This window comes from Rhinopithecus bieti, unplaced genomic scaffold, assembly GCF_001698545.2.
Source record: "Rhinopithecus bieti isolate Rb0 unplaced genomic scaffold, ASM169854v2 scaffold_23276, whole genome shotgun sequence".
NCBI classification, from domain to species: Eukaryota; Metazoa; Chordata; class Mammalia; order Primates; family Cercopithecidae; genus Rhinopithecus; species Rhinopithecus bieti.
In genome coordinates, this window is record NW_016810868.1 from 2,148,886 (window position 1) to 2,159,975 (window position 11,090).

At 60.6% G+C, this 11,090-nt stretch overlaps 1 protein-coding gene and 2 long non-coding RNA genes across 3 annotated transcripts in view; all 3 read left to right on the top strand.

Moving 5' to 3' along the window:
* The first annotated feature begins 6 nt into the window (after positions 1 to 6).
* Positions 7 to 3,901, top strand: TMEM250 (transmembrane protein 250). The gene is made up of 2 exons (XM_017893109.1): positions 7 to 874; positions 1,487 to 3,901. Exon 2 carries the CDS (start codon positions 1,605 to 1,607, stop codon positions 2,022 to 2,024), a length of 420 nt encoding a protein of 139 aa, XP_017748598.1. The 5' UTR covers positions 7 to 874; positions 1,487 to 1,604; the 3' UTR covers positions 2,025 to 3,901.
* Positions 3,902 to 6,404: 2,503 nt separating this feature from the next.
* Positions 6,405 to 11,090, top strand: part of LOC108542895 (uncharacterized) — a 12,273-nt gene continuing 7,587 nt past the window's right edge. Inside the window, exon 1 of the long non-coding RNA XR_001889395.1 lies at positions 6,405 to 6,653. This is a non-coding gene — a long non-coding RNA (uncharacterized LOC108542895). The remainder of the gene's footprint in view (positions 6,654 to 11,090) is intronic.
* LOC108542896 (uncharacterized) lies at positions 9,380 to 10,907 on the top strand. The gene is made up of 2 exons (XR_001889396.1): positions 9,380 to 10,038; positions 10,353 to 10,907. It is a non-coding gene; the product is annotated as an uncharacterized LOC108542896 (long non-coding RNA).

Below are 11,090 nucleotides of genomic sequence, written 5' to 3' on the forward strand. Positions count from 1 at the left end.
CGGGTGAGCGGCGGGCGGGGACCCGGCCTCGGCGGGGGCCGTCTCCAGGGCAACGCGCGGCGCGGGACCCGGAAGTGGCTCCGGCAGGGGCTCTGCAGCCGGGGGGCCGGCGCGGCGCAGGCCCGGTGCTCACAAGGCGTTGCCGGGGCCCGTTGCGTCTCTGCGGCCCCAAGAAAACGGTCCTGGGTCCATGGGCCGGGCCGAGCGGGCGTCTGCAGAAAGACGGGGACCCGGATGGAGCCGCGGGCCGTGAGACTCCGCGGGGACACAGCCCCGCCGAGCCGCGTTTGAGGGGCACCGCCATGGCTGGGGTCCCGGTCGGGGCGATCTCCAGGCCGAGGCCGGCCTTAAATCGGGCCGCTCTGGCTCCTGCACCCCGTGTAGGAGCCGGGCGGAGAGAGAGGGCGAGGCCGGGCCCCTGCGGTCACGGGAGGGTCAGGCGGCCCGGCCCCTCCCGCTTCCGCTCCGGCCAGGTCCCCACGGCAGGGCCCAGGCTGAATCTGTCTGATGGCAGGCGAAGCTCTTGGCGACAGTCCCCTTCGTGTTACCAACTTTCCTACTCCGATTTTATTTCCTGACCTTTGAGTTCATTCCGTCTACAGATTATTTAGGCAAGCTATAAACGGCATTTACTAGGCGAAGCTAGAGAGCCAAATGCCGCGTCTGCTCTTTGCAGCCCAGTCTGTAGGGCCGCTGCCAGACCCCGGGCCGACCCCACACGGGGGCCTGGGCCCTGTGCCTCCACTGTGCACGCCAGGCCCAGCCTCTTACCTCCCACAGCTACTCGCAAGGGCAGTGCTATTGGCACCCCCATTGGACAGAGCAGGAGCCGTCTTGGGGTCAGGTGACCTGCCCAAGGTCACTGCTAGGGAAGGTCAGTGCCAGGGTTCAGGCCCAGCAAGGTGACCCCAGGGCCCCCCAGCCGTCCATCTGGCCCCCAGCACTTGCCAGGTTGCTGGAGTCACCTGCCCTCGCCGGGCTCGTTCTTGGTTCACCTGCGAGTCCCTTTTCCCAGCCCTGTGGTGGCTTCTTGCAGGCGCCATTTAAGGGCTTGTGTCAGCCCTGGGTCAGGCAGCCACGGAAGACCAGGGCAGTAACAGGCTAAACTGCCTAAGAGCAGAGGGTGGTCCAGCTAGTGGGGGGCTGCGGGGATCCTGCGGGAAAGAGCCACTCTTGCCCCTTCCCATCCGTTTTGGCATTGACCACCTCCGGGGGCCTCCCCTGGCCACTGCCCCGAAGTCCCCCCTTCCCCAGTGCTGCCCTAGAACAAGCACTTTGGCTTCCCCAGGTGGTGGGCCCCCTGGAAGTATCCTTGGGAGGGTTTGTGAAAAGAGTAAGCCTGGGAGTGCCCGCAGATCCCGCCCTGGACTCCCTTTTCCCGTAGTCCGGGCCCTGGAGTTTGTGTCCGCCTTCGCCGGCTGATTGCCTGGGGAAGGATCCGCATAGTGTCCTCACACTGACAAGGGTTTTGCGGCTCTCCCCGCAGGCCGACGCCTCCCCCGAGGCTCAGCGGCGGGCTCCCAGGCCTAGGTGCCCATGACCCCTACGCTGACCGCTGCCTGGACGCCGCCACCGCGAGCTAGTGCCGCCGCCACCAGGGCCCAATGCCGGTCATGCCCATCCCGCGGCGGGTGCGCTCCTTCCACGGCCCGCACACCACCTGCCTGCATGCAGCCTGCGGGCCCGTGCGCGCCTCCCACCTGGCCCGTACCAAGTACAACAACTTCGACGTGTACATCAAGACGCGCTGGCTGTACGGCTTCATCCGCTTCCTGCTCTACTTCAGCTGCAGCCTGTTCACCGCGGCGCTCTGGGGTGCTCTGGCCGCCCTCTTCTGCCTACAGTACCTGGGCGTTCGCGTCCTGCTGCGCTTCCAGCGCAAGCTGTCGGTGCTGCTGCTGTTGCTGGGCCGCCGGCGCGTGGACTTCCGCCTGGTGAACGAGCTGCTCATCTACGGCATCCACGTCACCATGCTGCTAGTCGGGGGCCTGGGCTGGTGCTTCATGGTCTTCGTGGACATGTGAGGGCCGTGAGCGCGAGCTTGATGGATCGTCCCGGCTTGTGGCTGTGTTCTTTCCATGGGTGAGGTCGGCCAGGGCCTTCCCTTCCGCCCATCCCGCAGGCAGTTGCTGCTGCCCAGCGCCCACGGAGAGAAAAGAAAGGGCTGAGACTTCCGTGATGGGGGTGCGGACGCCGCCCCTAGGCTGGCTTCCTGCGTCCACCCTCCCCATGTGCACTCTCAGGGGCGGCTCCCACCTGCCAGTGGCTCCTGCTCACACATCTTCAGGTCGTACTGCGGAGTGGGCCGTCTGTGCTGCCTCTCTGTGGGCTTCTCTCCAGGACCACAGCTGCCAGGGACTTTAGACATCACCCTGGGAGGCCTCTGGACACAGAGGGCTGTGTGCCCAGGAACAAATCCAGAGGGGGGGCCCTCCTGGCTGCACAGTCCCTTCCTGCGTTCCCTGGTCTCAGCCCCAGCCAGCGGGACACGGAAGGCTCCTCTCGCTGACGCACCACACTGCCACAAAGCTGCTTACTCTGCCCTGGGCCGCCTGAGTCCTGGCACTGCCCGCATACCACCCTTTGTCACCCTGAGGGGCTGTGTGGGTCCTGAGCCCCCAGCCAGCCTTCAGGGTCTCCTTGGATTGTGTAGATGCGGTCTAGTGGGGGGGGGGCTCAGGTGGGAGGGGACTCAGCAGGCTCTCAGCTCAGGGGCTGGCCTGGGGAAACCCTGGGAGCCAGGGGCTGACTCCAGCAGCACTGGCCTGTCTTTTCCGTGAGGGCTGTGAGGATGTCCTCAGATGCTGTGGATTCCTGGGGAGGCACCTCCATTCCTTTCTGGCTTTTTTTGCGGAGGAGGGCTTTGGGCCTCTTTCTCTGAGGGAACATCCTCAAAGAAAGCCTGGGAGATCGAGGCTACAGTGAGCTGGGATGGAGACTTGCGTGTCCCGAGTGTCCGCAGCAGGCGGCAGAGGCCTCAGTGTGGCAACCACAGCCCGGGAGCCTGTGTAGTACCAGCAGCATCTTACAGCCCCGGGTGTATGCTGAGATCCTATCCCACGCTGCCCTCCAGTGACTGGGGGGCCCAAACGATGGCACAGGGGCAGGTGGGCTGGAGGGGTGCAGATGCCTGTGTTCAGGGAGGGCGGCCACCATGGGCCGGGGTCTCACCCAGGACCCCTTGCTCTGCTCCTCGGCCTTGCAGTTACGGTAGCACTATGGTGGACTGCCCATGGCCGTGTGGCTTTGGAGGCAAGTGGTAGGGCTCCCTGAATAATGATGACAGGGACAACAGGCAGAGCTGCTCTAGAGCAGGACACAGGGTGCGGTACTGACAACCCTAGCGGCACCCCAAATCCACGTCCCCACACTCCGGGCATGGGTGGGACTTGTGACCCTGCCCTGTCAGATGGACCAGTGGCCCAGGAGCCAGGAGGACAGTTGTGCCACTGGAAGAGAAACTTTTTGAAAAACCCTAAATCAGGTAGAGAAAGCAAAAAATCTTTGGCCGTAAACCGTGCTAATTTGTTGGCAGCTTCTGTGGATGACCTCCGTTGAGCCCGGGCTGTGTTCAGGCCCTGGGCAGGCGGGCGGGAGTTTTCCTGCGTGGGCCTCATTTCTTGCTGCAGAGAATCTTTTGCACTAAGTCACGCTGTTTCCTCAAAGAAGCTTTGTTTTTTGTTAACGTGTTACTCAGAGTCACCCAGGCCTCTCGGCTGAGGGTGAAGGTGGGGCGGGAGGCAGGAGGGGGCCGGTAGTGCTGCTTGTGTGGTGTCAACGCTGCAGGGAGTTGCGGCACCTTGGTGCCCTCTGAGCACCTGGCCGCTTGCTGTCCCCAGTGCCTGTGAAATTCGTCATGAGATGACCCACCTGCATTAAACCTATTTTTTTAATGTGTTGATGGAGTGATTGCTTAAAGCTCAATTGTTTTATTCCTTTTTGAAGGACGTAATAATCACCCAGAGCACCACAGAAACCATCTTCTCCTGTAAGATGGGAAAGTTTCCACAAACACTCGTGATGCTGGGAAAGTAGCCCCTGAAGGCAGGGTTCCCCTTGTGGGAAGCTGCCGTGGGGAGGTGGCCTTGCTGACAAGCAAGGATTTGTCAGCAGGGCAGTCACCGGGACACTGCTATGCAGGCCAGTGGAGGTTGCATTCAGCTGACTGGCCCATTCAGAGTTTTTTTGTTTTTTTTAGATGGAGTTTTGCCCTTCTAGCCTGGGCTGGAGTGTGTTGATGCGATCTTGACTCACTGCAGCCGCCACCTCCCAGGTTCAGGTAATTCTCATGCCTCAGCCTCCCAAGTAGCTGGGATTACAGGCACCTGCAACCTCGCCCAGCTAAGTTTTGTGTTTTTAGTAGAGATGGAGTTTCACCATGTTGAACAGGCTGGTCTCAAACTCCTGACTTCAGGTGATTCACCTGCCTCGGCCTCCCAAAGTGCCGGGATTCCAGGCATGAGCCCCTCCACCTGGCCTAGTTCAGAGTCTTAGAATAAAGCTGGGGTGGTGTTTCCGACGCTGCTGAAAGGAGAGAGGCCTCAGGGCTATGAGCAAACACAGCGCGATCCACTGCAGGGGGAGATGCACACACATAAAAAAAGGTTGGAAGAAAAGTAAAACCAAAGTTCTTATTTATTCAAAAAAACTGTGTGAGGCCAGGTGCAGTGGCTCACGCCGGTAATCCCAGCACTTTGGGAAGCTAAGGCAGGAGGATCACTTGAGCCCAGGAGTTCAAGACCAGCCTGGGCAACAGAGTGAGACCCCATCTCTACAGAAAGTTTAAAAATGAGCTGGCCGTGGTGGTGTGCGCCTAGGAGATCGAGGCTGCAGTAGCTGTGATTGCACCACTGCACTCCAGCCTGGGTGACAGAGTGAGACTCTGTCTCTAAAACACAAACCAGTTTGAAGATTGAGAGACATGCTATTCATATTATTCTAGAATCTTTGCTTTGTAAAGGTTTCCTTAGCTTGTGTGAAGGGAGGAAGTTCACGTTTCTCATTTTTTCACTTGCAAAGGTTTCTAACAACATGAAGATGACAACGATTTCCTCCCAGGCAGTTATTATGGCCAGAAAGTATCACTTAAAGGGAAACCAGCTGGGTGCAGTGGCTCACACTTGTAATTCCAACACTTTGGGAGGCCCAGGTGGGAGCATCGCTTGAGCCCAGGAGTTCCAGATCAGCCTGGGCAACGGGGAGACCCTATCTCTACAAAAAAAGATTTTTAAATGAGTCAGGTATAGTGGCGCTCACCTCTAGTTCCAGCTACTCCGGAGGCTTAACGGGGAGGATTGTTTGAGCCCAGGCCGGGGAGGGGTTAAGGCTACAGTGAACCATGATTCTGTCCCTGCTCTCCAGCCTGGGTGACAGAGCAAGACCCCGTCTCAAGAAGATAAAGGAAAACTCCGGATTCCGTTAGGTAACAAGCTATCCATTGTAGAGTTTTGTGGAACTGTTTGACCAAATTTTTGGGGTTTTGTTTTTGACAGCAGAGTTCGTGAAATCATTACTAAAATGTGTGCCCCTGAAAAGCTTAGGAAGGTGACATTTGTTTTACCAAACTCAGGGCTGGAGCTTGGTGTGGAGCACTGCTTCCCAGACCAGGCTTCTGATCCGAAGGTCTGGGGGCTCTGTGTGTCCCACAGGGAATGCCAGGCCACAGCCGAGTCCTGAGGTGGGCGCAGCGCCTGAATACACAGCCTTACCTGTGCACACAAAGCTGGGGCAGTTAGCCAACGGGCGCTGTGAGGCTTGGCCTGGGAGAGTGGCCTGGTCTTTTTGCTTTGCCAGGCGTGGGTGAAGGTGGCTATGCCCTTGACTGGTCACACCCGGCCACGCCCCACACCAGAGAGGCTGCAGGAGGGCCCCTGCCTTCCCTGGGGGCTTCCCTGGCGCTCCCCGCCTGGCTTCACTCTGGTTTTCAGTGGATTTGGCATGTTTTCCGTTGTTCCCTGCCTGGGCCATCTCCATCTGATAGAACTCCCCGCGGCAGTGGGAACGCCTCATCCGCACTGCCGTGTACAGGAGCCACCAGCCCACAGGACCACTGAGTACAGGGACAGGCGCCACCGTGACCACTGAAGGTCTCATCAGACCCAAGGAAGGAAGCAGTTCCCACAGAAGGAGCCACTCATGGCTGGATTATAACAAGGGCATTTTTTAAAAGTTTTCCTTTTTTTTTTTTTTTTTTTTAAGAGATGGGGTCTCACTCTGCTGCCAAGGCTGCAGTGGCCACAATCACAGCTCACTGTAGCCTCAACCTCCTAGGCTCAGGCCATTCCCTGGGCAGGGGCATGTCACAGGCTCCAAGAGCCAAGGAGCTTCCCCATGGCCACAGTGTGTGCCTTGCGGGAGCGCCTCTAACCTGGCTCCTCTGGGTGGCTGAAGAGCCCTGCGGGGGATCTGAGAGGTGGTGGAGCTGCTTGCGACCGCTCCCCAGCAGACCTGCCAAACTTGGGCTGTGTTAACCAGGCATTTCCCCTGTTTGACAGATGCTGTTTTCAAAGTCGTTCTCCCCTTGAGGTCCCAGATGACCAGCTGAGCTGTGCAGGGGCCACGGCTCCAAGGAAGGCCGGAGCTACCTGGAGGTTGTCCCCAGGTCCTTTGTCCACAGTGACAGACACCCAGACCAGACCATGCTGCAGTGACTGGTAAGGGTGCCACCCAGAGAGGGATCTCCAGGGACCGCCGATGGTGCTGTATGTCCGGGGCTGTCCGTCCTGGACAGCCTGAGCCCCCCCAGCAGCAGCTGTGTTTCTGCTGGGTGGGGAGACATGCCAGGATCTCTGCCGGGGGATCAGGGCATTCCACGGAAACGTCACATTTAGAGCAGCCTGATTTGCTGGTGGTGGGCTCCACCTGTCTGAAAACATAGGAGTGACCTACATGCCTGGGGGCTTCCAGGGGCTTCCAACAGTGGTGAGGAGTCGAGGACTGGGAAGGTGTTGAGACAGAACCTAAGCACATGGCCGCTGTGGCCTCCTGCAGAGGTCTCAGGCAATGTGCAGCCGCTTTGGAGGGAACTGGGAGCTGGTTAGGAGACAGGATCCATCCTTTCAAGGCGGCTGGTCCATACAGCGGCTCCCCTCCCGCTGCCAGTGGCCCGGGTTGCCTGTGAGGGAGGCAAGTGGCCCCAGGGACTCGGGCGGCGGCCGGACCTGGGTGAGCTGGGAAGGACAGGTGTGGGCAGGGAGGGCCACTGGCTGCTCCTGGGGATGAGGGGAAGTGGAGGTAGCTGCAGACTGGCCTGGAGGTCAGCAACGTACTGGGAAAGTTCTGGAATCAGAGCTGCCCAGCACTGGCTGGATGAGAGGCCCCCAGAGACAGTAGTGGGTTTAAGAGTCATGGGTTTGGGAGTGAGGAGCCTGGCACCAGAGCTCAGTGTTCAGCCTGGAGGATGTGGGAGGGAGGGTGACCCTGGACCAATCCCTGAGCCTGAACCACAGAGAAGGTCTCCAGCCCAAGGCAGGGGTGAAGCTGAGGGGAAGCTGGGTGGGCCAGGGAGGGAGGAGTCAGAGGGGCCCTGGGGAGGGCAGCCCCTGGGTGGAGACAGGTGGGAGGGAGATCTGGAGGTGGGGAGCGGCTCAATCTCAGGCTGAACAGATTGCTGAGTCAGGAAATCACAGCCGGGCACAGAGTGTGGAGGAAGCCACCGAAGCCAGCCAGGGCTATTGACTTAGTGGGGTCTGATTTTCAGTCTGTGCCTGGCCCCGGGGATTGTGCTGAGTGGCTCCCAGAGCCCCCGTTTCCCTGCCGTCTACCATATGGGGACATCAGCTTGGGCACCAGCCCGGGGGTCGCTGTTGCTGAAAAGCGGAATCCGAGCCGAGGAGCCAGCAGAGGGCAGGCAATGGCTGGAAGGGGATGGTGCTGGGGATTTGAAGGTCTAAGATGCTCGGTCAAGATGGGCCACGTGCTGTCCCGTCCCCAGCGCAGGGTGGACCAGGTGGCCTTGGAAGGCTGCCCTGGCAGAGCGCCCGTGTGCAGCCTCCACAGGCAAAACCACCCCAAACTCACAAACACAGGAATGTCCTCCACCTCCCACCCCTCCCCAAGGGGCAGGACAGGACAGCAGGGGTTGAGGGGGAAGGTGCTGGGCTCCAGACACAGCCCCCAGTGGGAAGGGTGGCAGGGCCAGGCGCGGTCCCCACTCTGGACCAGAGCACAACCCCGGTGCCGCTGCGTCGATGGTGATATTGATGTTCTGTGACCTTGGAAGGGCCTGTCCCCTCCAGCTTGCGATTGGAGGAGGGCGCGGGCCCTGGCAGTGCTGTGAGTGCTGATTCAGCGTTTTCTGGGGGAGACAAACGTGCTTCCATCTGCAGAGGCCAGTGCATTTCTCTTCTTCCTTATGGGTCTCCTTAGGAAAGGGTCCCTCTCTGCCCAGGCCCTCCCTGCAGGCCTCCTCTCATGCCCTCGGAGGCAGGGGCTGCCCTGCACCCAGCCCCGGTGAGCAGCACTTCCCATGCAGCAGGCTGCAGCGGCCACAGTCCAGAAACCTCCCCACCCCACGGCCTGGCGCGCCTCCTGACAGTTCCCAAAAGAGAGAGCGCCCCGCCGCACCAGCATCCTTGCCCAGGCGGGGCTGTCCGGGTGCAGCTGATTCAGCGGCTCCTGGCCCGGCGCCCCTCCCCCAGCCCAGCTGGGCAGCGTGCCCGGGCATGCCGGCAGCTGTGTCACACGGGCTCTGGCAGGGCTGCTGTGGCGCGAGGTGTGTGGCCCGCACTGCGCCTGGGGGCGGGGTGGCAGGCTGCTGCGGCCGGCAGGCTGCCAGGCGCCCCCTCCCTGCGGGGCCGCTTCCCCTCCCCGTGTAGCCGTGTATGGCCTCCTGCAGCGGAGAGGTCCCGTGGGAGGCGGAAGACAGAGCTGGGTCTTGGTGCTCTCAGGCTACCATCAGCCCCCAGGACATAGTCACATCCGGAGCCCCGTCAGCACATCCACCGCCACATCCAGAGTCTCCCCATAGCCCAGGTCGGGGCCGCGTTTCTCCAACTCAGGCCAGCCCTGCTGGGGCCACCTGCCGTCCTGACCTGGGCGGAGACTGGAAGAGGCCAGTGGGGCGGGGCCCCACAGAGCCCCACCCGACCAATGGGGACAGCTGAGGCCAAGGGGTTCTCAGGGCAGCAGGAGGGCCGTGCAGGAGTGAGCCACAGCCCCCAGGGCCCCTCCTGCCGGCTTTGCTGCGCCCATGAGCTTGGGTTTGCCTCTAGCTGAGGGCATGGGGCAGGCCTGGGGAGCCAGTAGGCGCTGACCCAGCCCCAGGGCCCAGGGGAGGAGAGTGCCAGCTCTGTTTGGGAAGTGGGCTCTGTAAAGGGGCTTGGTTTACGCGAGGACCTTGGTGTCCCCATCCTGTGAGGGCTGTGGGTGTGGGGTAAATGCAGGGCGGGGAGAGGGGCCAGGGCTGAGCAGGAAAAGCAGGGGCAGGATAGGTGAGGAAAAGTGGGGTGAGGAGGGTGCCGTTGATCGGGGTTGGGTCAGGTAAGGACACGGTGGTAGGCGAAGGCCAGGGGCAGGTGGGGTGGCTGGGAGGTCTGTGGTCAGAGGACAGGTGCTGGTGGGGCCTGGAGATAGCGGTGCTGCCCCCACCCTCCCGAGCCTGGAGGCCTGATAATTGCATCCGAAACATCCACAGCCACCATCGTATCAGCAGCACGGTGACCATGGCTCACAATGTAGGGACGAGCATTCGTGCCGCTTTCTCAGAATATTAACGACGGTCCCGGCAGAACGCTGTATGAATATTCATAGGGAGATCAGTCAAGCCTGGGCTGGCGGATGGCACAGGGAGAGGGGCCGTGATGGGCTGGGTCCAGGTCCCAGCGGGCACACCTTGGCAGGGTGTGCCCATAAGTCTCCACCAGCTCCAGTCAGGATCCACCTCCCTCGGGATGGAACAGGCCTGGGCCTATTGTATGGCCACAGGCAGAAGAGGCCGATGGGCGACATGACATCACCACTCAGTGATGGTCATCGTCCTGGGGGCCCAGAGGCTGAGGCGGGGCTCCTTCCCGAGAGACCCACAGAAGTTCATCTCAGGTTTTTTGGGGTTTTTTTTTTTTTGAGACGGAGTCTTGCTCTGTCGCCCAGGCTGGAGTGCAGTGGTGCGATCTCGGCTCACTGCAAGCTCCACCTCCCGGGTTCACGCCATTCTCCTGCCTCAGCCTCCCGAGTAGCTGGGACTACAGGTGCCCGCCACCACGTCCGGCTAATTTTTTTTGTATTTTTAGTAGAGACGGGGTTTCACCGTGTTAGCCAGGATGGTCTCGATCTCCTGACCTCGTGATCCGCCCGCCTCGGCCTCCCAAAGTGCTGGGATTGCAGGCGTGAGCCACTGCGCCCGGCCATCTCAGGTTTAACGGGGGCACTGCTGCCTCAGATGCCGGGCAGTGGGTGGTGAGGTCCCTGTCCTCACTGGGGTCTGCAGCCGAGGACTGGCCACCGAGGCCCAGGACTGCCATCCTGACCTGGGTGGCCATGGCCAGTCCTCCTGGGAGCCTCTAGTACCTTGGGCCTGCCCCCAGCTCAGGAGAGGTTTTTTTCCCACTCTGTTGGCCGACACCCTGGTGAAGGGATTTGCAGAACGGGAACACGTGGATTTCCAGTTCTTCCAAGCAGGCACACGCAGGCTGGTACCCTCTCCCTCCCATTTGGGCAACACTTGGATGCTGCTAGACCCTTGGCCCTGCTCACTGCGTGGACCGTGCTCCACCCATTCCCTCCCAGCAAGGGTGGTCCCTGGGCTCCCCTGACCTGAGCTCTTCCAAGTTTGCTTCTCAGAACCAAGAGGGGCTGGCTCTGTGCCCTGCCTACCTGTCCAGGGGTGGGAGCTGCCCTTTGAAGCTATCAATCTGGGTTTTAAGTGTAGATTCATTATTTACAACACCCTGACATCATGCTGACATGAATTATTTGTATGTTTTTCAAATTGTGCTGTGATAACCCTGGCTGTCTTCCTGCTCCCATAGTGGATAAAAGCATCCTAAAGAATGCCACCATCAGGCCGGGCGCGGTGGCTCAAGCCTGTAATCCCAGCACTTTGGGAGGCCGAGACGGGCGGATCATGAGGTCAGGAGATCGAGACCATCCTG